This window comes from Lemur catta, chromosome 12, assembly GCF_020740605.2.
Source record: "Lemur catta isolate mLemCat1 chromosome 12, mLemCat1.pri, whole genome shotgun sequence".
NCBI classification, from domain to species: domain Eukaryota; kingdom Metazoa; phylum Chordata; class Mammalia; order Primates; family Lemuridae; genus Lemur; species Lemur catta.
Window position 1 is genome coordinate 46549317 of NC_059139.1, and position 27953 is coordinate 46577269.

The 27953-nt window shown below is 37.4% G+C and overlaps 1 protein-coding gene across 5 annotated transcripts in view; it reads left to right on the plus strand.

The window, feature by feature from the left end:
- ARHGEF28 (Rho guanine nucleotide exchange factor 28) overlaps positions 1-27953 on the plus strand; it is a 265920-nt gene that overhangs the window by 179524 nt on the left and 58443 nt on the right. For 3 of the 5 annotated variants that reach the window (XM_045566117.1, XM_045566118.1, XM_045566122.1), the window contains 12 exons: positions 1494-1701; positions 4190-4301; positions 7261-7338; positions 7956-7998; positions 12626-12749; positions 13082-13214; positions 19757-19812; positions 20889-20937; positions 22787-22931; positions 23012-23139; positions 24362-24502; positions 27613-27860. In XM_045566117.1, coding sequence (XP_045422073.1) covers positions 1494-1701; positions 4190-4301; positions 7261-7338; positions 7956-7998; positions 12626-12749; positions 13082-13214; positions 19757-19812; positions 20889-20937; positions 22787-22931; positions 23012-23139; positions 24362-24502; positions 27613-27860 — 1465 coding nt within the window. The remainder of the gene's footprint in view (positions 1-1493; positions 1702-4189; positions 4302-7260; positions 7339-7955; positions 7999-12625; positions 12750-13081; positions 13215-19756; positions 19813-20888; positions 20938-22786; positions 22932-23011; positions 23140-24361; positions 24503-27612; positions 27861-27953) is intronic. The other 2 variants (XM_045566119.1, XM_045566123.1) reach the window with 1 other exon arrangement.

The window sequence follows — 27953 nt, forward strand, 5'->3', positions numbered from 1 at the left end:
GATGTTATTGCAGGCCACCAATGACTTAACTAATTTTTATCAGTACAGAGATCACAAGTTGTAAGACAAATGCAGAAGGATAAGACATCAGCAAGCTTTGGCCCCTGCCCTGGCCAATGTGTTCTTCTACCCTCAGATTTTTGTTGTATTAGGAAACCACATAGCATCTTGAAGTATCTGTAATTATATTTTTGTAACATTCAAAGCACCAACATTTACCAGGAAGGTTTTCTTGACAATAAATTTCAGTTTTTTAATGCAAAATAATCCAATGAATGCTAAGGTATTTGGGTGCTCAAATGAGATACAGTGTGAAGCCCACTTCCAATTTGTCCTTTTCTTCTCAATGCCAAGGTGAAGGCCCTACGTGAGTTCTCGAAGGAGAAAACCCCACTTTGGAAATCCATAGTGGTACCACTTGAGGCCTTTACTTACTTCAGGGTTTTCTGGTACCCAGGAGTGCTCATGAAATGGTTCATGGATTGGAAACTGATCTAAGTGTTTGTATTAAAGGCACCTATAATAAAACCTCTGTTCCAAGAGTCATATAATTTATTAAATTGATATTCTATGTCCATTAAGTAGCTTATGGCTTTTAAAGAAAAATAACCCAAATGAGTTCATTCAAAGCTTCATTTTCTGGTTCTTTGTATTTCAAAATCAAGATAGTTTCATTGCGTTGGTATTAAAATTTTAACTCAACTGTTAACAACGAACAAAAAATACATTTAAAAATGCATTGTACGTTACCATGCCCATGAAAGCTGTTGGTTTGAGTGGTGTAAAATGTAATGTTACAGAATGAAACTGGAATGCAGAAGGTCAGATTCTTTCCTTTTAATTTTATGGTTATGAAAGTTAAATGAGGAAAGAAAAGTTGTTGTCAAGCAGAGTTACTACCTGGTTCTGAGGTGGATTTTTCACGGGAATCATTTCTTAAAATCTCTACAAATGATAGTTTAGTATGACATGTTTGGGACGTTGCGCGAGACTCCTTTCTGAACTGTGTTGTGACATAGCTCTGAGGCGAGTCCTTCACTGGTCTCTCCTTCCTGTGCCTCTGCCCTCCTGAGCTTCCCAGCTGGGGGACGCGGGAGAGAATGCCACACTGCATATTCTCACATGCAAATCCCCCCAGTGGCTATTTGGTCTGCATGTTAAATATTTGGGGGGTTACTGTTGGGGACTTCTAATAATTACAAAACAGAAATGGTGAGGTTAGTGCTAACTCCAACTGGCTTTCCTGTCTTAAGGTAATTGAAATGGACTTTGTTAGGTAAAAATGTTTATTTGGGAAATATAACGTTTTTGTTTAAAAAGATTTGGAGGGAGGTAAAATAATAAAAACTAATTAAATATTATTTGGAAATTAAATGAATACCCATTGTACCTCACAGCAATAAGAGAATCTGAATTCAGAGAAACAGAAACCAGTGACTGTCTGCTTACTTGGTTGATTATTTACTTATTCACTAGCTTGCTTTGTCCTTTAGTTCTAGCCTTGATGCTTTGGATGCTGACAGTGAAGGGGAAGGGCATTCTGAGCAGTCACACATCTGCTACACTCCAGTGTCTCAGAGTTCTTCAAGAACTGGGATTCCTAGTGGGGATGAATTGGATTCTTTTGAGGCCAGTGTGGAACCGGATTTTAACATCTCCAGGGCTGAATCACTTTCTCTGTCAAGTAATCTGCAGTCAAAGGTATTCTCATTGGTATTAATTTGGTTTATTATTAAATGTGGAGAATATGTTGTTTAAGTCTATCCCTCTCTGTCTGAAAGACAAATTGTGCTTTATTGACACATATGAATTATTTTTTTGGAGACCCACATGATATCTGGTTGAGTCTGTTTTTTTAATCTCTCTCACTCTTTTAATTTTTATGGTCCTTACAGTCGCTGATTGATGTTGTCATTAATTTACCATGAGTACATACCATCTTTTACAGACTTGGAAAATTTTACCATTTTATACAATGATTTCTACCATCATCCCTTAAACAAAGGGACAAAAACTGGTAGTATTAAATGAGTAGTTTAAGTAATCAAACTTGTATTGCTCACATAAAGTTTTACTTGTTCCAGGTGATGAGGTAAATGATGTTAGTAAGGTAGAGGTGATGTTTGTTAAGCATTCCTCGCTGAGCAAACTAATCTGGAACATCGTAAACTTTGACGGCTTTTCCATAACAGTCAGGTTTTCTCCTGTTGGCATTTCACACTGGAGTTTCACTTTGTTGTGCTTTTTTTTTTTTTAAACTAAATACATTCTTCAAATCTTGCAAGGAAAGCCCTTTTATGTTTGAATGTATGTTTTCTTTTTATTTTATTTCTGTTATTATATACTTGTTTTCTTTTTAAGTTTATTTAATTAAGTTTACTTCTGTAAAACAATGTGTGCTATGGGAAAACTTCTTTTACTATGAATACATAGTTGTTATGATAATGCCTTATTTTTTATAGCATGTCTACAATATACAAAATGTTTTATAAATATACAAAATATATGATTTTCTCATAACTTGCCTGGAACATAAGTAGTGCTTTTATTTTATCTTTTGAGTAGATGTGGTTCTGGAAAGGTTAGAGTTTCGTCCAGGTGGCCTCAGGTTGGTGATGAAGTCGGAATTCAGATTTAGGTCTTCTGACCACAGAGCCTGGGTCCTTTTCCCCTCAGCCTGTATAGCTGTCATAATCTTTCCAACTTCAAGGTCATGTGATATTTCTAGATAATAAGAAATCGGTACAGTTTTTAATGTAGACACTTCTTAGTTTTACATTTTGAATGGAATTGTGAAACACACATCATTATCTGACATGAAAAATAATTTAGTTTTTGTAAAACAGTTTTATGTTGCTCACTTTTAACATGAATCTGTCCTATAAATATATCTTGCCTTGCCTCTGTAATTACCTAGTATAACTTTTTGCCAAAGGGTTTTGGATAATTTTCAACATTCCATTGTCATGAAAAAATGATTACCATAAATGACTTAAATGGAGAGGATGGCATTGGCTAGGGCCCTTTGTGACCAGCTCACTGTTAGGGCTGTAGAACAGCGCAGGTTGGCCTTGACATCCAGGCCCAGTGAGTGCTCCCTGATAAGACAGTCGAGAGCCATAGCCCAAGGCCCTTTGAAGCAAGGTCAAGGTTCCATGTTCTACTTTACTTTAGGCTCATTAACTAAACCAGTGAACTTAGGGTGACCATGTGTCTTCACTTAGGGGGAACAGAAGAGACCAGTGCTTATGAAGGACAGTTTCTGAAGGCTTAATTTTAGTAAAGAATTTTGCAATATTTTTTTTTAGCCCTTAAGTGATATCTTAAAAATGCCTGGGTAGGATCAATCCCAAAACCTTTATGGGATAGGAGTTGGGTACCATAATGGCTTTAAGGTAGTTCTATTGCATATTCATTAAAATTTTCTGGAACATGTAAGAAAACCATGTGTTAATGATCTTGCCATCTTGCATTTTTCATGTATGTTGCCAATATAATAGAAATAATATGTAATTGGGAAGACAGGAACAAAAATGGCAGGTCATTTAAAAGGAATGATATTAAAGATATATAAATCAGTGATATTCAAACATCACCTCGGGAAGTGCCAAATGGAAGTTCTGTTGAAAAATGAGCACAGACCAGAAAGATTTGTATAGTGATTGCGCATATTTTTCCCCAGAGTCTGCAGCTAACACTATAAATTTAAATAGGTATTTGGAAGTTTAAAAAAACTCTTATAATTGTAAATAGCTATTTTTCTACTGTGTAATAATCCTTAAATATAGAGATCTCAGTTAATACAGAATCTTATTTGAATGCTACAGTATAAAATAACAAAATAACTAACAACTCAGGTAAAAACAAGTCAACCATTGTTGAACATGCAGAGAAAAAGTCATTTGACATAATTTTTCATTTTTAACCAAGTTGGTTAGAATATTATAATTGTATTCTAATGTATATATAGGAACTATTTCCAAAAACTCAAGTTTACTAAAGCATTAAAAAGATAATAACATTTTCAAAGTTATGAGAGGCAAACAGAAACCAATAATTAATAAAATCGTGTCAGAAATGTTCAAGTTGAATCTTCTTTCAAAGATGCTGATTTGGTAACATTCATGGTGAACACATACTTTCAAGTCTCATGGAGATTTTTTTTAAACTTTATTTTGATCACTTTTAGGAATCATTGCTTTCTGGAGTCCGCTCACGTTCTTACTCCTGCTCATCACCCAAAATTTCTTTAGGAAAAGCTCAGCTGGTGCGTGATTTTACAGTGTGCAATTCAAGTGAAGGTGAGCATTATTTACCGTTTGCTTTGAAAACATTCTATTCCAGATTTTCAGTTAGTTTAAGTACATAAAATATACAAGAATAGAAGGCAAGAATTTTCAAATTCTATTTTCATAATTGATTTTTTTAAGCTTGGCAAAATTCTTTTCTCATTGGATATCAGTCAAGTTATAGATTTGAGTTTGATGAAGTTATAAATATATACACACCTCTCTGTTGCTTTATTCTTTGAATAAAATGTTTTCCTCAAGGATAGTGTAAACTAGAATTGATTCCACATACATTATTGTGAGAGCTTTAGAGGATTTTATATAAGTAAATTATAAAAGTTACTTTTGTACTATATATAAATTGCTGCAATAATTCAATTCCTCAGAGCCAAAGTATTGGAAAATGGATTTTTTTCTTTCTTTATTTTACAAGGGACTTTTGAGAGTTGAAATAACATACTTGCAACACAAGTAAATATATCTCAACATTTTCTGTGGCAAGGTAAACAATTAGATATATAACTCATACAATAAATTTTTAATTTAAATATAGTAAATATACAAAAGGGTGCATATCATAAGCATACAGGCTGATGGATTTTCAAGTGAATTCTATAAATAGAATAATTATGTGCAACTTAGAGCTCCCCCTGTAGTCATCCATGTTCAGCTGCTGCAACTATTTTCAACTGTATTTTAAAGTGTAATTATTAAAATGTAATTATTTCATACTTTTTGTATTGAAAAGTATGAAATGAAAGTATGTAATAATTACACATAAAGGGACATTTGAAAGTATTCATGCTGATATATAATACATAGCATTATAATAAAATTTTTGTAAATGCATTAGATGCCTTTCTTGTCTATTATCCTTGACAGTCTTAAAAGATTCAGAAAGCAAGAGATGTGCTAAGGTATTCTCAGTTTCCCAATATACAGTGTTTAAAATAAGATTTATTTTATTCCTCCTCCTCTTTTTTCTTATTCTTGCTTTATTACATCGTTATTATTTTGTATGTTTATTCCATGTGGAACAATACTGAAAACATAATCTTTGTGCTTGGAACTGCCATCCTAAACAAAGTCTTAAATATGGTAGATGTTTAATGAATGTTTGTTGAGTGACTATGATAGACCAGATACATAAAATACAAAAGAATGCTACTATATGTTTTCCCTTCTTTTTCTGGGATATATTATTAGAGGAGAAGAGAGCAAGACTCATAATAAATGTCAGTTTTTATTTTGAAGTGAGGAGTTGGAGAGAAGTTCTAAGAGAAAGTAAGAAAGGATACCACCACCTTGAGAGGACAGGATAAAGAAGATAAATTGAATTTGTTCTGGATTTTTCTTTTTTATTTCGTGAGCCTTTCTAGGGTCTCTAGGTCTCCCCAGCCTTAGTTTAGGTTGAGATTCCTTTTAATAGCAGTTTGTTATCTTTTCACTGATAGTCCTAGCTGGTGAATTAACTTTACACTGTTACTATTTGGAAAACTTGTTTTAAGTTTCCTGTGTAATGTGCAAAATGATGGCCTTGCCTGTGTATCTGTGGTGTCCCTGACTTGGGAAGCCAGATGGCTCTAAGGTTCGAAATTATTAACCAGATCACTGAGAGGATATTGATTATTTATAAAGCAAAAGAGCTCTAATTTATATATTCTTTAATGAACAAGAAAGGGTATCTTCATCTTACATATAAACCTTAAATCTTGACTAGTCATCCTGTAGTGAAAAAGAAAAAAAGAAAATTTAAACCTTAAATCTTTGCATTTGAGTTACAAAGAATAAAAAGCCAATATCAATTCCTTTGGTTTTTCATTAAATAAAACCTTGCCTTTAGACCGTACATTTAAAGACAGTTCTATTTTAATGAAGTTTGATACTATCCACAAGTTAAGAGTTACAACTAGGCAATTTGCATTGAGGCTACACACTAAATATACAAAGATTTCAATGGACAGAACTGTATGGTTGCAAAGATTTGAATTGATACCATTTAGGTCAGTCAAAACCACAGGGCTATGAAGAATGACTCCTGATGAAGAAGGAATAATTTAGAGTGTGTTTACGCAATCAAAACACAGGTGTGAAAGCTTACCTAGTTCAAAGATATATTCCAATGCTTCATTGTTTAGTTTACTTAGATTAATAAAAAGTAAATCGACATTCGTGTTGCTGTAAATCCTCTCTTGATGAGTTTTCAATAGTCCTAAAAAGTTTTACTATTTGATTAGAGTCCAAGTTTCCTTTTGCCTCAGTGGGCAGCTCCCATTTGTGAGCTGTAACGCAGATATACAAAGATAATGTGCTTGTTCAGTCCTTTTTATTTGTGATGTTCTTTCTTCTTTGTCACTTCCAAAAGGTTACTATCATTTCTCATGCCCTTTTTTTTTTTGAGCCAAGAGTACAATGGTGGCAACTTTATTATTAAATGTTTACATACATAAAACAAAATCTAGTTTTATGGTATGTTTTGGATTTAGACAGAAAGAAACATTGTCAATATTAAAATGTAATTACAACCTATGGTCAAAAACATTCTACATTTAAGAATTTGAGGAGTGAAGTATACATGCTTTCCATAGTTATTATGATCTGATGGATAGGATAGTATTAAATTTTGACCAGTTGCTTGAGTCTATTCTATTTATAGCTTGATCATCCTGGATATGTGGCTTATTCTTTTGGTACCTCAGCCTGTTTATAATAAGAATAATGATTTCTGCCTGGGACTTAATTTGAGGAACATTTAATAATGACTATAAAATAAAGCCTTCAAATTCTTTAAAGTGGATTTTCTATTACATACAAGATAGTTTTAGGTACAGCATTGATATTTACATATTTCAGGGGATATTTATTTGTCTTCTTCCTTATTTATATATCTGGTCCATTTCCCTTTGCAACCTAGTTTTGCCTCTTCACTGTTGTGGATTGTAATGGTAAAGGATTTGTCCCTGCTCTGTAGATGGTGTGCTCCACAGTGGCCGTTCCCTCCTTCAGTCTCTCTCACTGTCTAGATCAGTGTCTCTGCTCCATCCCCGTAGTAAGTACCCCAATTCTGGAAACAAGATGGCGCTAAGCTGCTTGCATGAGCCTGCCCTTCTACCTGCCCGCAAGCCCAATGGGAAAGGCGGTTCTCCCTTTCCCACGAGCCACAAAGCACATCTCCAAACTGGCTGCCACTAGGATTTTATAAAGGCATTGCAGCTATATTAAAATGGACTCTCTTATGCTGGCCTTCAAGACTCTTCCTTTGAGCTTTGCTAAAAAGCAGTTAAGATATTTACTGATTCTGTATGTTGGGGGATTAGTGTTCTGAGTAAGGGATGAAGCTCTGGTAGAAAGTATCCAAAAAGATAGACCTAATTTTCTGCTGTTTTGAAAATGTTTGCTGTCCCTTGCTGATGCTAAGTTAGTTCTTAAAGCTATTAAATGTTGCCATATTTTGGCCTCCTCCTCCTCATTTCCAAACTAGGAAAAGTAATAAAAATATCCAGAGCAATGCCCTACTTAAATAAGACTACTTATTTTCTCATTATTTTCTAACCAGTAGTGTGTAGCATATAATGAAAAATAAGGTTGAGTGTGTGCATTTCAGACAAACATGTGACTGCTAGTTTGTCTGTCTTAGTTTTCATTTTATTGTTCTGTGTCTTATAGAGCAAAGAGCTTACAGCTTACCGGAGCCACCAAGAGAAAAAAGGTACTTTAACTGTTCTGATTTTTCTGAGGGATTGCTTGACCCGTCTTTGGAAATGCCTGCACATTGTTTTTGATATCTGTTTAATGGCGTGTGAGTAGTTTCTGTTTGTTCCCTGTGTGATCTGTATCAGTGTAGACCTGCCAGCCCTCTCCTTTCAGTCCTCAGGTATGCAGACCTCAGGACTGGGGACAGGATGCTCTGCTTTGGGTTATTTTCAAAGCCGGATACCTCCAAAGTACAGGACCAAGGGGAGCAGTGTGAGGATCACGTGCTGTAGAAAAGCAACAGGTTTTCTCTAGGTCCGTTCTGCCATCACAGGAGGACTTAATTCAGTAACAGGCCCCTGAGTCTCTCTTTATGGATTTTTGCTTAGCAGTGTTCAATTTGAAACAAAGAATACACAATGCAGAATACTTTCAAGCATGATTAGTTTCCTGGTTGATATGCAGGTTTAAAACCTTGCCACCTAAGCTTCTTTTTTTCCGGTAAAGTACAATCATTCCTGGAATAAAGCTTGGGAAGCAGAATAGTGTGCAAGCCTGATTGTTGAGTTCTGTCGGTCCTGAATGAATAACTAACTGTTCATGCGTCATACGGTGAAATAGCCCTGGGTTATGTGCAAAACAAGTGCCAGAAATGGCAAAAATGTTTGGTTTTGAGAGACCGTCTGAAAAAGAGTGAAATGGAGTTTAATTTTGCTAATATTAATGCTAAAACTCTGAAACCTTTTAATATATAGATGAAGATGAATTTTTTGTTTTAAATCTCAGAATAAAATATGAATTAAAAATAGCCTCTTTTGGTTCATTTCTATTTTTTTTTGAAACTAGAATAGAAACTTTCAAATAATATAAACAGATGAAGACTAAGAATGCCCTTAAACTTAGGATGATGATGACATTGTGACAATGATGACAGTTACTGGATGTTTGCATGTGCCTTGTACTGTTCCAAGCAGCCCACATTTATTACTTCATTTAAGCAATTTACTTCCTAATTCTAGAATTTAATCATCACCTTAGTCATCATTTTTCTTAGCAGTTTTCTCCCTGTCATCTTTTTAACAATTGGGGAAGAGGCCGGGTGCAGTGGCTCACGCTTGTAATCCTAGCACTCTGGGAGGCCGAGGCGGGAGGATTGTTTGAGCTCAGGAGTTCAAGACCAGCCTGAGCAAGAGCGAGACCCCGTCTCTACTAAAAATAGAAAGAAATTATTTGGACAGCTAAAAATATATATAGAAAAATTAGCTGGGCATAGTGGTGCATGCCTGTAGTCCCAGCTACTCTGGAGGCTGAGGCAGTTGGATTGCTTGAGCCCAGGAGTTTGAGGTTGCTGTGAGCTAGGCTGATCTCATGGCACTCTAGCCCGGGAAACAGAGTGAGACTCTGTCTCAAAAGCAAAACAAAACAAAACAACAAAAAAAACACAAAGCAATTGGGGAAGAAACGGACTATTAAAAAGATTTAAAAAAAATAATGAAAAATATTTGTTTTCTATTAGGAGAAAGATTTAAGACTGGAGGAGTCAATGTCACACTTGGTTAAATAGTAGCCTATGAGATATTTTAACTTGGATGGGATGTGTATGGAGTCTCTTTCTCTGTGATTTTTCATTTTCTATCCCTCTTGGGTTTTTTTCTTTTCTATTCTTTAATCTTTCTTGGTCTACATCCAAAAGCATCTGACTCTCTCAGTCATATCCCTAGGTGTATCTAGTAGAGTGGATCTTTCATCTCACCTACTTGATTCCTGATATCTTGTTGGATATGCCAATAAAATCCCCAGCTATACCTAATGCTTTCATTTGGTCATGTTGTAATAGTTACCTAGGGAATTGCCTTCTTTGAAATTCTCTTATTTGTATTAATCACAGAGTTTCTAGAAAACGATACATCCAGGTAAAAGGCAGCTCACCCCAGGCTCATTTAAGCAGACACTCTGTCTATTCCAATTTCTTAAAGATTGTATGGCGTGACTTTGTTATTTTATTGTCACCATCTACCTTGAGTCTATTACATCCATATCCTCCTCCTTCTCCTATTTTTAAATTTGAATATCTCAATGTTTAAAAAATTTCCACTGTGTCGATTTTCAATTTGCATGGTAGAAACTTCTTTTAATGCTTTAGATGCTCAGTTATTAAAAAAATAGAAGGCTATAGATATAATAGATTAAGGATTAAAATATTGAGGATTCATATTCCTCTTAATATATTTTAAATATCTGTTACCTATCAAAAAGGAAATATCAGGAGAAGAATGGGGCTTGTCAAACTTTATTGTGAGTGATTTCATTGCTCATCAAACTAATAATAGAGATTCAACCTTCTTGTTCTGGGATGTTGAAAAAAAATTAATTTTTCTAGATTCTTACAAATTTAAAAGCTATTTAAATTTTTTTGTGAAATCAATTGAGGATTATTCTCTTCTCAGTTCCTGTCTAAAGTACCTAATTTATATATATATATATATATATATATATATATATATGAATACCACATAGTTAAATTAGATTTGAAACATGGAATCAATCAATCTTCTACATTTGCCCAGAGGCTATACAGTGTTACCTGTTCTTATAATCTTATAGGGGATCATATTTCTGCTAGGTTGGGTGGTGGTTCTAAGTTTTTATTATTTAATCTTACAGCATTTTTATGTTTACTTTGTTATCTCTCCGGTCTTAACCAACCACCTTGGAGCTTAAAAGATTAAGTGGTATGGTTTTATGTCATTTTTGCAGAAGTACATGGGATATATGGTAAATTGTGGTGCATTTATAGGGTTTTAATCAAAACAGAAACTGTTGTTCTTGATATACTCTTCTGTGACAGGGGAATTGGGAGTAAAGTTGGGTAACCAGTACTTATTTTCTTATTTGGGACAGTTTGGTTGTGTTCCTGCTGGGAAGTAGGGAAGAGGCTTCTTGACCTCAAAATCCACATTGACCTGACCATTCTTTAATTCTGAGATGTAGGACTCCTCCCCATACTTCTCTCAGATGCTGGGTAGCATTTGGTGGGGTCACAGAAGGTGTTTCACAAGAAGATTCCTTATAAGCTCTCAAATTACAAAAGTGAGCCTACGGAATGGTATGACATGAGTTTTGCAAATTAGGGTGCCTAACAACCAGAGGCTATGGGAAATTTCAGATTATATTAACCAGTCCAGTGATCTTAGGCAAAAATGACTAGAGGTGGTAGGAAAGGAGAAAGAAAATTTAAGAGGGTTTGAGATCCTTTCAGTACTCTCCGTCTTCATAGGGTACATTCAATTCTATTCACTTCCTTTTTCTTCTAACTTTTCAAATGTTTCCTCTAGGTAGTAAACCCAATATCATTCACCGTGCAGGCTTTGAGTAGCAGGACACACACTATCCTGACTACGCTTTTAGATCCACAAGGTCAAGAGGCAGCTCTGAAGCCATTGATTATTTTTTTCTAAATGCATTCATAGGTTTGTACTCTAAAGTACCTAACATAGAGTTTAAATAACTTAAAGTTTTATTATCATATGTGCTAGGTAAGTGAATATTAAAGTGTGGGAAGGGGTTTTCGAAATAATTTAGTGTAAGCCTGACATTGATTAGATGAGAAAAACTGAATTCCTAGAGAGTTGTCATTGAAAGGAACATTTTTACAAAGTGTAATCATATATACTTTGGTATATATTAATTATATGATTGCTTTTAAATATTTCCCAGAGTTAAGTATGTTAGCCACTAAAGCTGAAAACTGAAAAGTTTAGGGGATAGGAGAGACTTTAGTTAGGAAATGTTCATTATCAAAATACTCAGTCTACAAAAGTGTTATCTGGTTTGACATGACACTTAGGTTGATTTTCTAATATATTTTTCTCTCTCAGTAATAATATTAGAAATAAGAGATAATCAGAGGGAGCTCTGGGGGGAATGTAACTCACAGTTTAGATTTGTTTTTTTTTTTCTAGACCATGATTATATGGGTTAGAAGAAAATAAATGGTGTTCAGGGTATTCATGGGCTGGGTACAGTTACCTCTAGCTTCTTATTTGGGGGATTATCCACAGCTTTCTTTCCTCTACACCCTAGAAAGTCTCAGATTGCAAGTAGCCTGATTGAGCGAGAGAGACTGAACCAAGAGGCAGACAGTCTGTTTCTCAGGCTTTATCAACAAAGGAAATATGTATCTACTGAGTATTATCTCTGTGTTCAAAAAGCAAATAAAATCCACGTTCATATTATTGGTTATTTGGCTTCTCTGTGCCCTAAGGAACTTCTATTAGCATAGTAAAGAGGAAGATGAGTGTTTTCAGTGTAAAATTATAAGTGTAAGATTTTCTTTATTTCCCCAATATTTGATTATGAAAAGTATCAGGTATGCAGAAAATTTGAAAGAATTATGTACTGAATGCTCATTTCCTACCATCTAGATTCTACAATTGTTAACATCGTAAGATAGTTGCCTTATCACGTCTATTCATCTATCCATCCATCTATAAGGTATATTTTTAACAGAGAGTTTCTTTCTTTCTAGAACAAACATTAAAAACTGAAAAAAAAAATATATGCACACACACATATAGATATGTGCTGTTCTTTGCTTCCTCTTTTAAGTCCTATAAGCTGTGATAACAGATTCTTTATTGCAGAATTCAGGAAGAAGAATGGGATAAATACATCATACCTACAAAATCAGAGTCTGAAAAATATAAAGTGAGCAGAACTTTCAGCTTCCTCATGAACAGGATGACTAGTCCTCGGAATAAATCTAAGGTAATTAAAGCTCTGCACCTGTTTTCTGTAAAACATAGATGGCTTAGTTTCTCAGCAATTAATATACTTTCCCCTTTCCCCTTAAAATCACTTACTTTAGATTTCATGTGTACCAATTTCTTATGGAATATTGTCCAAGTTATTAGAAATTGAGGACAACCACATCCTGGGAAATATTACATTTTGTTGTCATTGTGCTCCCCAGTGTGTGGTCCTTATATTCTGACAGAAAAAGTACAGTTTGCTTGTATGACCCCTGTAAGAAGGTTGGCTCACAGCATTTCCCTTTTATCATTTCCCCACACTTTCCTGCTGCTGCCGCTGATCTGAAGACAAAAAGCAAGGATGCCAAAGACAAAGAGAAACTGAATCGACATCAGTTTGTCCCTGGAACATTCTCGGGGGTTCTCCAGTGTTCCGTTTGTGATAAAACGCTCCCGGGGAAAGAGTCATTCCAGTGTTGCAGTAAGTTCTCAGGTCTAGTGTGTGCTGTCTTTGCATTTTGTCCCCCCAGACAGTAAGCTTCCTGAGAATGAGGTCGTTGCTAAATTCATTTACATAAACTTTCTTTCTAGTGCCACACATATGATACGTGTTAGTGCATTTTGTCCACAATTGATGGCCTCTCTGAACCCCAGACTGGTATGCCTCACTGCCTACTTGATTTCTCTGTTTGAGTGTCTCAAGAGCATCTCAAACATCATGTGTCTAAAACCCAGCTCCTGATCTCCCCCTCCTGTGCTCACCTGAAAGCTGATCTCTCAGTTAATAGCAACTCCATCATTCCAACCAGATGCTCATGTCAAAAATCTTGGAGTACATCTTTATACCTCCGTTTTCCTCACATCCTATGTCCATCAGCAATACGCTTATTGCTTGGCTCTTCTTTAAAAAACATATAAAATCCAGCCACTTGTGACCTCTTCCACTGATACCACTCTGGTCTAAAGCCATCATTTCCACAGTGTTCCAACTGGTCTTCTTGTGCTTTTACTCCCTAAAGTCTGTTCTCAGAGCATCAGCCACAGTGAGCTTGTTAAGGCATACACCCCAGCGTTCAAAATTTTCCAGTGACTCCCTTTCCCCAAGTAGAGGCCAGAGCCCTGGCTATAGTTGCAAGGCCCCACATGATCTGTCCCTTCTCCCCTTTGCTCCCTCTGCTCCAGCCTCATTGGCATCTTTGCTGTTCTGCGTTACCACCGTCTAACTTAGTATACATCTTACATACTGATTTCATGGTCTGTCTCCTTCACCATAAGTTCCATAGGGGCTGCATTTTTGTCTGTTAAATTTATTCTCTGCTGTATCCACAGTGGCTAGAACAATGCCCTGTACATAGTGCTTAGTAAATATTTACTGAATGAAAGAATAATTCAGAGAAAAAGAATTCAGGCCCAGGCAGGTGAAATATATTTCATGGTATTTTTTGGTAGACAGAATTGGGGGAATATTTGGGAGGTGGGATAAGAGCACAAAGGGAGGAGAAGAACAGGGGAAGGTTACCTGTAAAGTTCCTAATTAAATTCTTAGAACATGATTGAATCAAAAATTTAAAATATTGTATCTTTGGTTGTACATCTGATGAAAATATAATCTGCATATGGCATTAAAGGCACATGAAAATTTTCTTCTTATAGTTGACACTGTCTTTAATTATGCCAGCTTTATTGCGTGTTTGAATTTTGCTTTCCTGGAAGACTTGACTTCTTTCTTTTCCTGGGTCTGAAATAGGATCAAGCTGCTCAGACGTAGTTTAGTTTGCCAATTTTTAAAGATTTGCTCTAGGTGTTGTGTATGGCTTGTCCCTGGCTTGCCCACACCCCAGAGCAAGCTCTCTGTGTGGTGGGCTTACGTCTTGTAAATTGTTGCTCCACCCTTGTTTATGGGACATGACCCTTTCGCTTGTGCCCCCGGCCACAGCCAAGGACATTCTGTCCCCTACTTTGTGATGGACTCCTTGGGTTGGATAATCCCCATTCCCTGCTTTAATGCCCGTCCCTGCCACTTCTTCATTCACCATTTGCATTCTGGCTTCTGCTCACACTGCTTAACAGAAGCTCTGCTTTTGACAGACACTTGGGGTCACTATCTAGTTATCCGATAGTCTTTCCTTGTCACTCACTGGCCTCTCTCCTGTTTTCATGTCGACATCCCTTCTTTCAGGCAGGTGCTTCCCTCTTTTCCATGGCACGCTGCTGTGCTGTTCTACCGCCTGGATTTTTCTCGTTTTTCCTAACTCTGGGTGCCATCCAAACTTAGTTCCTGGGCATTGATTCATTTTCCCTTTGTTGTTTCTAAATGTGGTCATCTAGTCTTATATTCTAAAGTGCCACATTCAGACCTATTCCTCGCAGATGAATGCCTTCATCCCTCACTTTAAATTTCTGCATTTCCAGTTGTCTAGAGGCTGAGCACCATGTAATTTATGGCCACTTTTGAGAGTTATGGTAGAATGACAGGTATGAACCAAGACTGTCGCAGACGCAGGGGCTCCCAGGGTGACCTACATGTGGACATCGTCACCGAGAGATTTCACTGTCTCCCAGACCCAGCATGTCTGAAACCGACTACAAAATCAACATGCAAAAGGGTACCTTTCTGCTTGTGTTAATGGCACCAGGAGCTTCAGCTTTGGACATGTCGCTTGTACTTCCCTTTCCCTCCCCTGCCCCCCAGTCAGTGTCATTTGGTCACTCTCTCCTTTCCCTTCTCACTGTCGCCACTCTGGGAGGTTCTCATCACCACCTGCTGGACTGCTGAGAGTGAACTGTGCTGGTTTCCCTGTCTCCAGGTGTTTTCACACACAATGAATGATCAGTGCTTTGACCGCATTAATCTTTGTAAAACACCATGTTCATCAGCCCACGTAAATGTGAGGGTTTCTCTCTCTTGTGTTTCCTGGCTAAGCCTGAGTTCTTTCTATGGGTGTTCAGGTCCCTTGTCTGTGACCTGCTAACTAGTCCCCCGGTTGCCTCTTCAGCCTTAGGGTACAGGCTGAGGCTGTGTCATGCTGCTGTCCTTTCCTCCTGCCTCAGGGGATTCCCTGCCTCTGCCATTTTGCTTGTAGTGATCTCCCTTCTCTCAGTTTCCCCTACTCCTCTAGTGGATCCAGTATTTTACCTCCTCTTTGGAGGTCTTCCCTGACCACTGTGGCCCACATTCCTGCCTATTGCTTTTATGATCTATTTATCCTGTTCTGTTTTAGCACTAGGTTATGTACAATCTCTTTGGGTTTTAACTGCTAAAATACACTTTAAGTTTTTTAAGGACTATAATCCTACAATAACTCTTGTGTATCCCCTGCAGCAGCTCTTACAAAGCTGGCTTCAGCACTCACGGGTGGTTATGGCTGACAAAGCCCAGGAGTGGGGCCCACTGAAAGCTAAATGTTCACAGTAAAGAATACATTGGTTCATATTGAGTTGATTAGGTGGATTGTGATGGAAGTTGTAGTAGAAGGAAATTGCTGAAAGTACCTAGGATATATTTAGCTTTAAAACAGTCATTACTTTTTTTTTTAAATAGTATTCATAGAAGATAGAAAGTTTAAGGAGAAACCTAAAATTATTCAAAATTTTACCACCTAGAAGAAATTGCTATTAATATTTTGGTGGAGTCTCTTCTAACCATAAAAAATTATATCAGCTTTTAATGCTAATGTTTCATTTTATGCTAACATCAAATATATTTCTTATTGTACATTTAAGATTTTCCTAATTTTTTCACAACATAAATAATGTGACAATGAGCATTCTTTCGTACATACCACTGTCCACATCTTTGGTCACTGCCTTAGGTTAACTTCTTTTTTTTTCTTTTTTGAGGCAGAGTGTTGTTCTGTCTCTCCAGCTAGAGTGCAGTGGGGTTATCATAGCTCACTGTAACCTCAAACTCCTGGGCTCAAGCAATCCTTCTGCCTCAGCCTTCCAAGTAGCTAGGACTACAGGTGCACACCACCACGTCTGGCTAATTTTTTTATTTTCTGTAGAGACAGGGTCTTGCTCAGGCTGGTCTCAAACTCCTGGCCTCAAGCAACCTTCCCACCTTGGCCACCCAAAGTGCTTGATTGTAAGTGTGAGCCACCTCACCTGGCCAGATTAAATTCTTGTATCACTGTAAGTGGGTCAAAATGTACATTTGATTTCCTGTTTAACCCACAATTTTTAGAGAAAGGGCTTTAAGATTTATAGGTTTTTTTTCAGGGGGGATGTTTGTGGTTTAAATTTTGCTTATTAACATTAAGTTTTTTTACATGGAGTAATAAAATTTTCCTCTGTTAAAGCCTGAGTTGCTAATTGTCTACAAAATTGTACTTCTATCAAATTCTCCTTGTTTATAAATGGGTTTCACTGCTTATATTTTGATGTTACATTATTTGGTGCACTGAAGTTTACAAATCACACTGTCATTGAAGATTTAACTTTAATCAAATAAAATTACCCTTTTAATGCCATTATGCCTCTTGCATTGAATTTGACTTTGTCTAAAGTTAATATTCTTCTTGGTCCTATTAATTATATTATTATTTCCCTTAACTATTTCTGTGTTTTTGATTTGGGGTATATGTCTTTAATTTAGCAAAGGTACTCTGTAATGTAACTGAAAGATCTTGTTTTATAACAAGGGTTTTATTTTATATTTAATTTTACTGCTACCAACTATCTTTTATAGTTCCTTGCTGTTTTTCTTAATGTCTGACTTAGCTATTTAGACCACGTGTTGTTTGCTTTTATCTTCGCCAGGGATTTGGCAAGATCTGATCTTTTAATATCAACTAATGATTGATTTAAGGCCGTGTAAGGCTAGTAATTTCATACTCTTTTATTTCCCTTATGTTTACCCTTACTCCCAGCCTCTGTTAGTACACTGAATTAATTATTAAATTATTCTTTTTATATTTTATGTTCAATCTTTCAAGTATAAATTTCTATTTCAAGAAAACGTTAACATTTTTATTCAGTTCTGTGTCTTTATATACAACAATTTTTTAGATACGATTCTTTGTTTAGTTGTTTTACTGCTCACTTTAACTCCTTTTTTTTTTTTTACTATAGCTGATCCATTTTTGAACCCTTAATTTTGATTCTGCTCTCAGTAGCCTAAAATAGGATTGATCTGTTGATCTGAAACCTTGTTTACCTAAGGATATATCATTGCTTCTTTCACACAAAAGAAACAACTTATCTAGCTAAATAAATTCTTGGGCCAAAATCTTTTCGCTGCAGTACTCTGTTAGCATTGGTCTGATATATTTGGGAATTTACTGTTATAGTGGAGAAGTCTAAGGCCTGCTTGACTTATTCTTTTGTTGGTAACCCCTTTTTTCTGCCTAGATACTTGAGGACTTTTAGTTTTTTAATCGTATGGATATTGTTAGGATGTTTCCATAGAATAGGTGCCATTTAATTATTTTTCTTAGAAAACAGTGAGACCTTTTGATTTTTCTTTTTGAGTGCTTTTTCAGCTTTATAAAATTCTTGTCTGTTGTAGCTTTGACTGTTATTGCTTCTGATCTAATTTTTGTGATTTCTTCCTTGGCTAAGTACGATGTCTGCTATCTGTCATCTTTGACATCTTCTATTGTATAGTTCTGTCTGTCTTCTTCACACTCTGGAGGGAATCTTTCAAGTTTAACTTCATAGCCCTGCTTTAGTGTCTTTCTCACACTGATTCTTCTCAGTTCGGTTGAGATTCTGCTCTTGCCCCTTAGCTTCCTTGCAGGCCTTACTTGTCTCACAAAGCTCCATTTTCCTCTTGTCCTATTGGCCTGATTTCATTCACATCCTGTTCTCTCTTCATGGCCTTTTGGTCTATTTTACTGAAGCTCTGTCTTCTGTCTCTTATGGAGAATACTTTTCTAATGTCTAAATTTTCTTTTCTGTGTCTGGATTTAGTATTCAGCAGCTTGCTCTTGCAGTGAGTTTTCAGTGTAACTTTGTTCTGTGGTATCTGGTAGCCTCTACTTTTTTCCCTTTCCTTTTATTTACTTGTTCCGGAATGGGCAGAAAGCCATCCAACTTCGATGTTTACCAGCAGGGCCAATAGGTAGATTAGCCTCAGGCTGTGCTCACTGGCCACTGGGGTGTTGGCTAAACCGCCTCCTCAGACCTGCAGCTGGAGGCCGTTCTAGGGCTCAGCTGCCTGCCCAAGTCTCAGGGGGTCACTGGTACTTACCCATAGTGGCTTTGATGGACCTAAATGGGATCTTCCTTTACAGAAGAATTCCTTCTACAAAAGTTTCTAACACACCCAGGCTCCCCCATCTGTGATACAGTGTGTGGGGATAGGCAGTGTGGAGGCGGGAGGGGAGACGGGGCAAGAAGATGACACCCTGGCAGGGAGCGAGCCCCACATTGCACAGCCTTCAGTGAGGACAGCCTGGGTCTCTGTGCCCGTCAGCAGGGAGGGACAGGGAAAGTATTTCCTTACCTTCTTCCAGTGAGATGAGGCACCTTGTTTATGACATAAAACATGGGCACAGGGCTAACTTTTCTCGTTTAATTTGGCTACTTCAGACTTCCAGTTAGTAGGAATTCTTGCCAGAGCCTGACAATACTTTTTTTTCCAGCACTGTTTTGAGTTCATTTTCTTTCTTTTCATCGCCGTAGGCCTTTTACCTGGTATGGGAGTGGAGAGCTGCTGCCAGCCAGGTGTCAGGGATCTCTTACAGTATAATGCACATAATAGGGAATGAGTTTTCAGGCAGACACAGAAATGTCACAGAAGTGTATTTCATGCATAATTTCAGGTTTAATTGATAAGACCCTGTGCAGAGGGGGGAAAAAAACATCTCCAAGGAAATTAAAATATCAACAGTGTGCTTGTGCTTGAGTGATGGGGCTACATGTGACTTAAATATTTTTCTTTCCTTCTTATTAAGTTGTCTAAACATTTGTAACGTCTGTATGTTATTTTTATAATGACCAGTAAAAGCATGATGTAGTCTTACTCATTTGACACTAACTTATATAAGATGGATGTTTTTGTATCTTTTTCCTTTATTTCAGACTGTAATGCAAATGTACACAAGGGTTGTAAAGACGCCACGCCTTCGTGTGCCAAGGTAATCTCTCAGTCACCTGTGAATATGATGTGTTCATATCCTGCTTGGTTACTTCATATGATCTGTTTGAGCTTTTATTCTTCTATTGCTGTCTAGATTCATTGCTAAAGTGATCACTGCAGTGATAACACATGCTCACAGTGTGTAGTTACCTAACTGTATGCTTTTAGAAAGAGCAGGAAAGCTCAAGTCTGGCCATTTGTGCTATGTGGTGTAGTAGGTTAGGCTTTCTGTACAGAGCTGCTTGTTTTACCAGCGCAAACCCTGAGTGCACGTAAATGAAGCTTAGAGTAGTAAATCGCAAACATCACAGTCACTGGAGGACCTGTTAAAACAAGTGTCTGGGCCCCACTCCCAGAATTTCTGATTCCATCAGACTCTGGGGCGGAGCCTGAGAATGTACATTTCAAACAGGTTCCCGGGCGATGCTGATGCTGCTGGTCCTGAGACCCTACTTTGAGAGCCATTGGCCTAGAAGAGTGTTCTCTGTATTTGGCAATGGGATTGAGTAGATGAAGGCATCTAGGATTCTCTCCCTTTCTTTCCCACTCTACGGTGATGTCAGAGATGCCCATGAGTGAGCATGATGATCCTTCAGAGGGAAACTTGGAGTTACAAACCTACAAACCTCTGTGTTGATTGAAACACATATTGTGTCAGATTGCAGAACTGAGAGCTTTTCTAGACGGTGACATTTCAGTGCTCAAAGTAGCTATCTCCTGGAGGCAGGAGGAATAGTAAGGAATAGGAAAAAGCAAGAAGGAGAAAGGCAGCATTGATAGGAACTCCCCTTTCAGCCTGGTCTGGGGACACGAGCCGGAGATTTCTAGTTACCCTGAGGCTTGTAATGAAGCCAGGAGTATTCATGAGGCACCCCTCCGTTAAAACTTGCACATTTTATTATCATCACATTTTGTTTCTCATTGCAGTTAATGTCTTTTTCTTTGAATTCCTCTTTGAAATAAAATAAGAAAAACGATATAGATAAGAATCCTGTTCTGTGTAAGTATGCGGACATTCTTACAGTCCACTGGTGCTTTGATCTTACTTTATGTGTTTCTAATATTCTTTACCAGAAATTCCAAGAGAAATATAACAAGAACAAACCGCAGACCATCCTTGGAAGTAAGTGATGTGGAAAACGACAAGAACTTTTTAGAACTTAATACATACCACACATTTTTCCATTGTAAAAATACCTCCTTTTGTTTTCTCATTTGCCCAATTATTTCTTTTATAACACATGCTTGGCATAATTTTTAGTTTTATAAAGAGGTCAAGAAGGATATAAACTTCTCTGCCAGCCTAAGAGGTTTTGCATCGTATGTACCATATGATCTTTGTATTAGGGAGGGCTGTAAGGAGAAGGTATTACCAATTACCTCAATTCCCAGATGCTGTCAGAAGAATATGCTCTCTTGATTTATGAACCATCTTTTGGGGAAAAGAGAAGCCCACTAAGTGTACATAATTTTATGTTTTCTTGGCAGTAGCACGTATTTATGTATACAAATATATACCACATTCTTCTTAAGAATCACAAAGTTCGGTGGAAAAAATTTTCAAGTTTGGAGTCTGTAGATTCTTATCAGTCCCTGTTGTCCATTACCATGGTGACCTAGTACCTTGATTAGCTGTGCTGGAGGCTGTAATCTCATTACACCTTTAGAATGACAGTGAAGTATCAAGGCATGCTGGGGTTTTGTTTACATATTTTAAAATTTGGTGGCCTTGATTTTTCCTGAATCGTATATTGCCGAAATTTCAGCAATTACTCTTGAAAATAATTGGTGGCATTTGAAATTTTTTTACATTGCATGCAAGAACCGGTCACACCATTGACTCCTAGGTTTGAAAATCCTTTCTTTGCTTTCCTGGGAGAGATTTTGCAATTTCTTCTGCCTCAAGTTGCATTGCTTGACTGTGGCGGGAATTTTAAGTGCATGGCAACTTTCATTTCAATGCTGTAACGAAGTGGGACTGATATTTTAAAAACCACTTCAATCATGGGACAATTGGGTATGCAAATTCATGGTCACATGCTGCTGGGTGTGATGTTGTACTAGGTAAAGTGAGTGCAGGTCTCCCAGCTGTCACTTTGCTTACTCCCTTGCTTTGACCCCAGCAGTCTCTTAGATGTCAGTTGTAAGGCACTTCTCTATTTCACAGGGTTAAGCATGAAAGTAAAAAGCATCTTTGAATTGATAAAATACCATATATTTGGCCTCTTTACATGGGAGTTATGAGAATAAAATTAAATCATACATGTATGTGTAAAGTCCTTTGTAACACCTTAGGATCTTTTTAAATAGTTTTCCCTTTTGCTTGAGAATGTGTATGCTACAGCTATCATATGGGACTGAAATATTTTCTGAGAATCATTTTGAGATGTAAATGCATCTATGCCTAGACATTTTTGAACCGACCAGAAAAGCATAAAGCACTGTGTAGTTTTCCATGTGTGAGAGAGAACAGCCCAGCTTGGCTTACAGGTTTCATTTGCCTGAGATCCTTATACCATAAAGAATAGACTTCCCAGCGTCATTCCATTCCACTGACATGCTCTGTGTGTGTATGCTTATTTATATACACCATATGCATTCTAGTAATAGTGCTAATGACACCTTGCCCCTATTTACAGCTGGCTTGAAGGAGTACAGCGGTAATTTATGGGAAAGCTGGCCCAGTGTTTCCCCATTCCATTTTCTTGTTTGTGTGTGCGATCCCAAACACTCGCAGTCTCCAGTGGAGATGCGGAAGCAGGCCTGCAGCATGGGTATCGGGAGGCTGTGCCATGGAAGGACACTTGTAGCAAGTGTCAGGCCGTAGCAGGGAGACTCGTTTCAAGGCTGGGCATGTGACACATTAGAAGTGGTTGTTCAAGGACTTAGCTTTCTGCCTTTTAAGTGACTGGCTTTACTTGTAATTACCATCCTCTATGGAAACCACATGAAGCATCCATTCTGATTTCCAGATTCTTCATTCAGAGACGTCCCACAGCCTGGCCTCTCTCTGCACCCTTCTTCTTCCATGCCTATTGGATTGCCAGCTGGAAGGAAGGAAACTGCAGGGCAGGTCCATCCATTGTCCAGAAGTGTTCCGGGCACTACCTTGGAAAGGTAAGGCTTAGTGTGTTTTGACATCTTAACAGCTCAGAGAGGCTGCTGGGGTTGACTTTTCTCCCCTTCCTCCCTCCTAGCTTCAGGAGGTCAGTGACATCCTTGGAGTCTGAGAGTGACAGTAACAACTGCAGAAGCAGATCTCATTCGGATGAGCTGCTACAGTCTGTGGGTTCTTCTCCCTCCACGGAATCTTTCATAATGGAAGGTGAGGAGAAGACACATTTGCATTTATTTGTATTTCTGTGAGCATTTGCCAAAAGGAATATTTTATGAAGGACATAAGGTTGAAGCATATTCTTTTGTTCTTTTTAAAAGAATTCTGTTTCATGATGTCTCTTTGGTATAGATTCTACTTTTTAAAAGAATGAAAATTTAGCCCTAGAGGAAACAACCAGATAGTGACCAAGAAAATGAGAGGCAATTTTTAAATGAACACATTACTGAAGGAATATGTCACAAGCATAATGAAGAGAATGAAATATGTTGCATGCTTATCATTAAAAAATGTTTACAGCTATTGATGAATTGGAATAGAATCCTACATTAAAAACATAGACTTTAGTCAGTTAAGACTAGTCTTGCCTGAATCTCTGAGATACTTATTCTCATCTTTTGCCTGCTACTTCTAGGGGAATAAGAACACTTTTAAATTAGTATTTTATAGGGCAGGACTTGATCTGGGGAATTGGTCTTTGTATCCAAGTTTCATCAGTAAGTGAGGGAGAACCAAATGGAAGGAGAGTAGTGACAGGAGAGAGGAGTGGACTCTGCCCCAGGAACCCATTTTTTAAATTTTAATCTTAAGCTTTTAAATTCATTGTCATCTCATCTTTACTGCTCTGAGCTAGAATCTCTGTAATGAGTGCCATTTGGATAAATACAGTTTAGTTTTCATGAAAGGGGTGTGTGTGTGCATAAGCAATTCTAACAGAAAATCTGCACTCTTTTCCAGCTTGAGTCTTTACACTCTGTTTCATGTCTTGCCAAGCTGCGAGCAAATCTAGGGGACAAGTACAAAATTCAGATTTGAGCAAACAGTGCAGATAACCTGGGGCAGAAGAAATCAGTGGGCTCAAGAATCTGTAGGTACATTATGGACTCTGAAGGTTACCAAAAATAAAACAAAAATAGAGCAAGCCAAAACAAACAAACAAAAGAATCTTCAAATGTCTTCCCCGCCCATATACACAATCACTATTTTCATGTCTGACTCTTCTTTGCTTTCATGAAAGCTGTCTTGATTTGGACCATTTTGTCAGCCTAGTTTTCAGATGTTTCAACTCCACATCAATCATATTCTGGCCTAGTTGCTCCCGTGTTCATGGCGGGTTTATTTAGTGTGAGGAATCCAGAGACATGGGCTCCTAGGGAGGTCTGTTGATGCTGTGTGTAACTGCTTTGGGCTTTTCTTTTCTAAAACGTATTAGATGTCGTGGATTCTTCTCTGTGGAGTGACCTCAGCAGTGATGCCCAGGAGTTTGAAGCAGAATCTTGGAGTCTTGTGGTGGATCCTTCATTTTGCAGTAGGCAGGAGAAGAATGTCATCAAAAGACAGGATGTCATTTTTGGTAAGCTTTTCAAATATACTCTATGGGCTGAAGCTGTGTGGCATAGAAAAAAGAAGCATGGAATTTGAAACCAGATAGACCTGGGTTAAATCCCAGTTCTATCATTTTCTTTTTGTTATTCATTCATTAATTCATTTATTTTTTGGAATATTACTGGGGTACAAATGTTTAGGTTATATATATTGCCTTTGCACTGCCCAATCAGAGCTTCAAGCATGTCCATCTCCCAGACAGTGTGCACCACACCCATTAGGTGTGAATATACCCATCCCCTCTTCCCCCCCCCACCTGCCCAACACACAGTGAATGATACTTACATATGTGCACGTAAGTGTTGATCAGTTGGTACCAATTTGATGGTGAGTACATGTGGTGTTTATTTTTCCATTCTTATGATACTTTACCTAGGAGAATGGGTTCCAGCTCATTCTCCTGGATAATCCAGCTCCTGGATAATACAAGAGGTGTTAGTTTACCATTTTCTATTTACCTGATATCAGACAAATTATTTAACTTGCCTGTAGCTCAGTTTCTCCATCTGTAAAATGGTGATAATAATACTCAGGTTTAAAATGTTGTTGTGAGGCTTAAATGAAGCATCGTATATACATGCTACAGAGCAAATTTTATTTCTCATATCCCTTTCAAGTTTACTTAGGTTTGACCTACAACTTTCTTACCTCTTCTATATCAGAATCACAGTGAACTTTCACACATTTCAATGTGGGGTAGACAGGGTTCCTGCACAGGCCTTACAGTTTGGCTGCATGTACGGGGGGCCATGCACAGAGACTGAGGTGCAAGCAGCCACGCTTGGGCTAGGGCAGAGTTCCACTGTGTGCTGCAGTCCTGAGTACAGACTTCAACTGTGATGAGACTTGACGATTTTATGCTATTTGCCGGTGAGGCAATCTGGATTAGGGAAAGTTAAATTATAGACTAATTTGGGGAAAAATGAAGTTTTAAAAAATTTCAATACAAAGTAGATGCTAAAAAGGGGTTCCAAGAAGATACCCAATTTTACAGATGAGATCAGGTTTTAGTTTTCACTAATCCTGTGTATGCAAGTATTGGCCAAAACATCCTTGGGCAATGAGGATACCATCTCACCTGCCTCAGGTGGTGGTTCTGCAGGTCAGTCGAGATGGTGTGCCAGCGTGCTTTGAAATTTGCCGAGGGCTGTATAGTTGGGAGTTACTCTGGAAAGGAAGATGCTGTCCTTTTAGCATTTCTCAAGGAATTTATATTATACTGTCATTTTTCTTCATTTCTTTACAGTTTCATGTGTTATTAAAAATAATCTCACCCATTTGGGATGAATTATCACACACAGTATGGTCTTTGCTGTTGGAAAGCCTTGTGTTCCATGGCAAATCCTTCCCCCTCTCTTCCTCATTGTTTCCCTTTTAAAGATGAGGAAAGTCATTCCTATTTGGGGGGTCATCATGGATAAATGGAGTAAAGGATTAAATGAAATGATATGGGTAAGGGCTTAGCACAGAGTAGGCATTAAAATCGTTGTAGGAAATAATGATACTTCAAATTAGTGGATTCTGAATGAAAGAGGTTTTTGTTCATGATAAAATTATAAAACTATATTTTGACTTATTTACTTTCTGTGGCTGATATTTAGATTCTTTCTCAAAACATGCAATATGTTTGGAAATATCCATTAATGTAGAACTAGTACTTCTGGTACGCCCATAGATTTTGGAATAATTTTCTCTCATGATGCATTTTTAAAATTGAGATATAATTTACACACCATAAAACTTACCCCTTTACAGTATATAACCTAGTGGTTTTTAGTGTATTCACAATGTTGTGCAACTGTTAAGCACTGTCTGATTTAGGAACATTTGCAACCCTTCAAACAGAAGTCCTGTAGCCATTGTAGGTCAAGTCCCATTTCCCCCTCCCACCAGCCCCTGGCAACCACTGATCTACTTCCTGTCCCTATAGATTTGCCTATTCTGGACATTTCACATGAATGGTACAATAGGTGGTCTTTTGTGCCTGCCTTCTGTTACTTAGCATGTTTTTGAGGTTCATCCTAGTTGTGATGTATATAGGTAATCCATTCCTTTTTATGGCTAATATTCCATTTTGTTTATCTAATCATCAGTTGATGGATATTTTGGATTTTTCCACTTTTTGGATCATATGGCAACTTTAATCATTTAAGGAACTGCCAGACTGTTTTCCAAAGCATGTGTACCATTTTACATTCCCACCAGGAATGTTTGAGGGTTCTCATTTCTCCACATCTTCACCAACACTTGTTTATTGTCCAGCTTTTTATTATCACTATCAGAGTGTATGGTGTCTCATTTTGGTTTTGATTGCATTTCCCTAATGGCCAGTGATGTTGAGCATCTTCTCATGTGCTTATTTGGCTTATGTGTATCTCTTTGGAGAAACATCTGTTCAAATCCCTTGCCCATTTTTGAATTGTTATTTGTTTTTTTATTGTTGAGTTGTAAGAGGTTTTTTTAAAATATATATTCTAGATACAAGTTCCTTATCAGATATATGATTTGAAAATATTTTCTCCCACTCTGAGAGTTGTCTTTTCAATTTCTTGATGGTGCCCTTTGATTGTGATGCATTGTTTTCCCCTGGAGAAAATGGAATTTTGGAGACAGATCCTGCAATAGAAGGGACCTATGGTTGTCTGCATTGAGGAACTTTATTATGTTTAGTTCAATTTAACTCACCAAATTAATTGTGCTCCTACCCAATGCAAAAACCACAGAAAGAAAGAAAACCAGCAAACTAAGTTATATTTCATAGAGCATCTAGTTCCTAGCTGAAGGAGCTAAAGATGCTAGCTACATATATTATGAGAGTTTCAGATACATTAGATTCTTACCTATTGGACTTGATATACAATATATCCTCTTAAAATCTGGAAAAAGGAAAATGGTTTAGTATTTTAAACTTAAATGTTTAGTCAATGCTGGCTTTCATATTGGAAGAAATATTCTTGTTATTCCTAAACATTCCTTCTTTTTTATTTGTGTAACATACAGTGTTGAGTTACTAATTTAGGTTCAAGGATACTTGTTTTTTTACAGCTTGTTTAACACGTTTCCGCTCACACATTTCAGAGCTAATGCAAACAGAGCTGCATCACATCCAGACCCTGTTCATCATGTCCGAGATCTTCAGGAAGGGCATGAAAGAGGAGCTGCAGCTTGACCACAGTACCGTGGATAAAATCTTCCCCTGTTTAGATGAGTTGCTTGAGATCCACAGGCATTTCTTCTACAGCATGAAGGAGCGAAGACAGGAATCCTGTGCTGGCAACGACAGGAATTTTGTGATCAACCGAATTGGAGATATTCTGGTACAGCAGGTAAGAGACGTGTAAAGGGCCTGACCTCAGTAACCTAAAGGTTATCAGACTCTCTACAATGTTAAAAACTTATAGAGAAATGGAATTGATTTC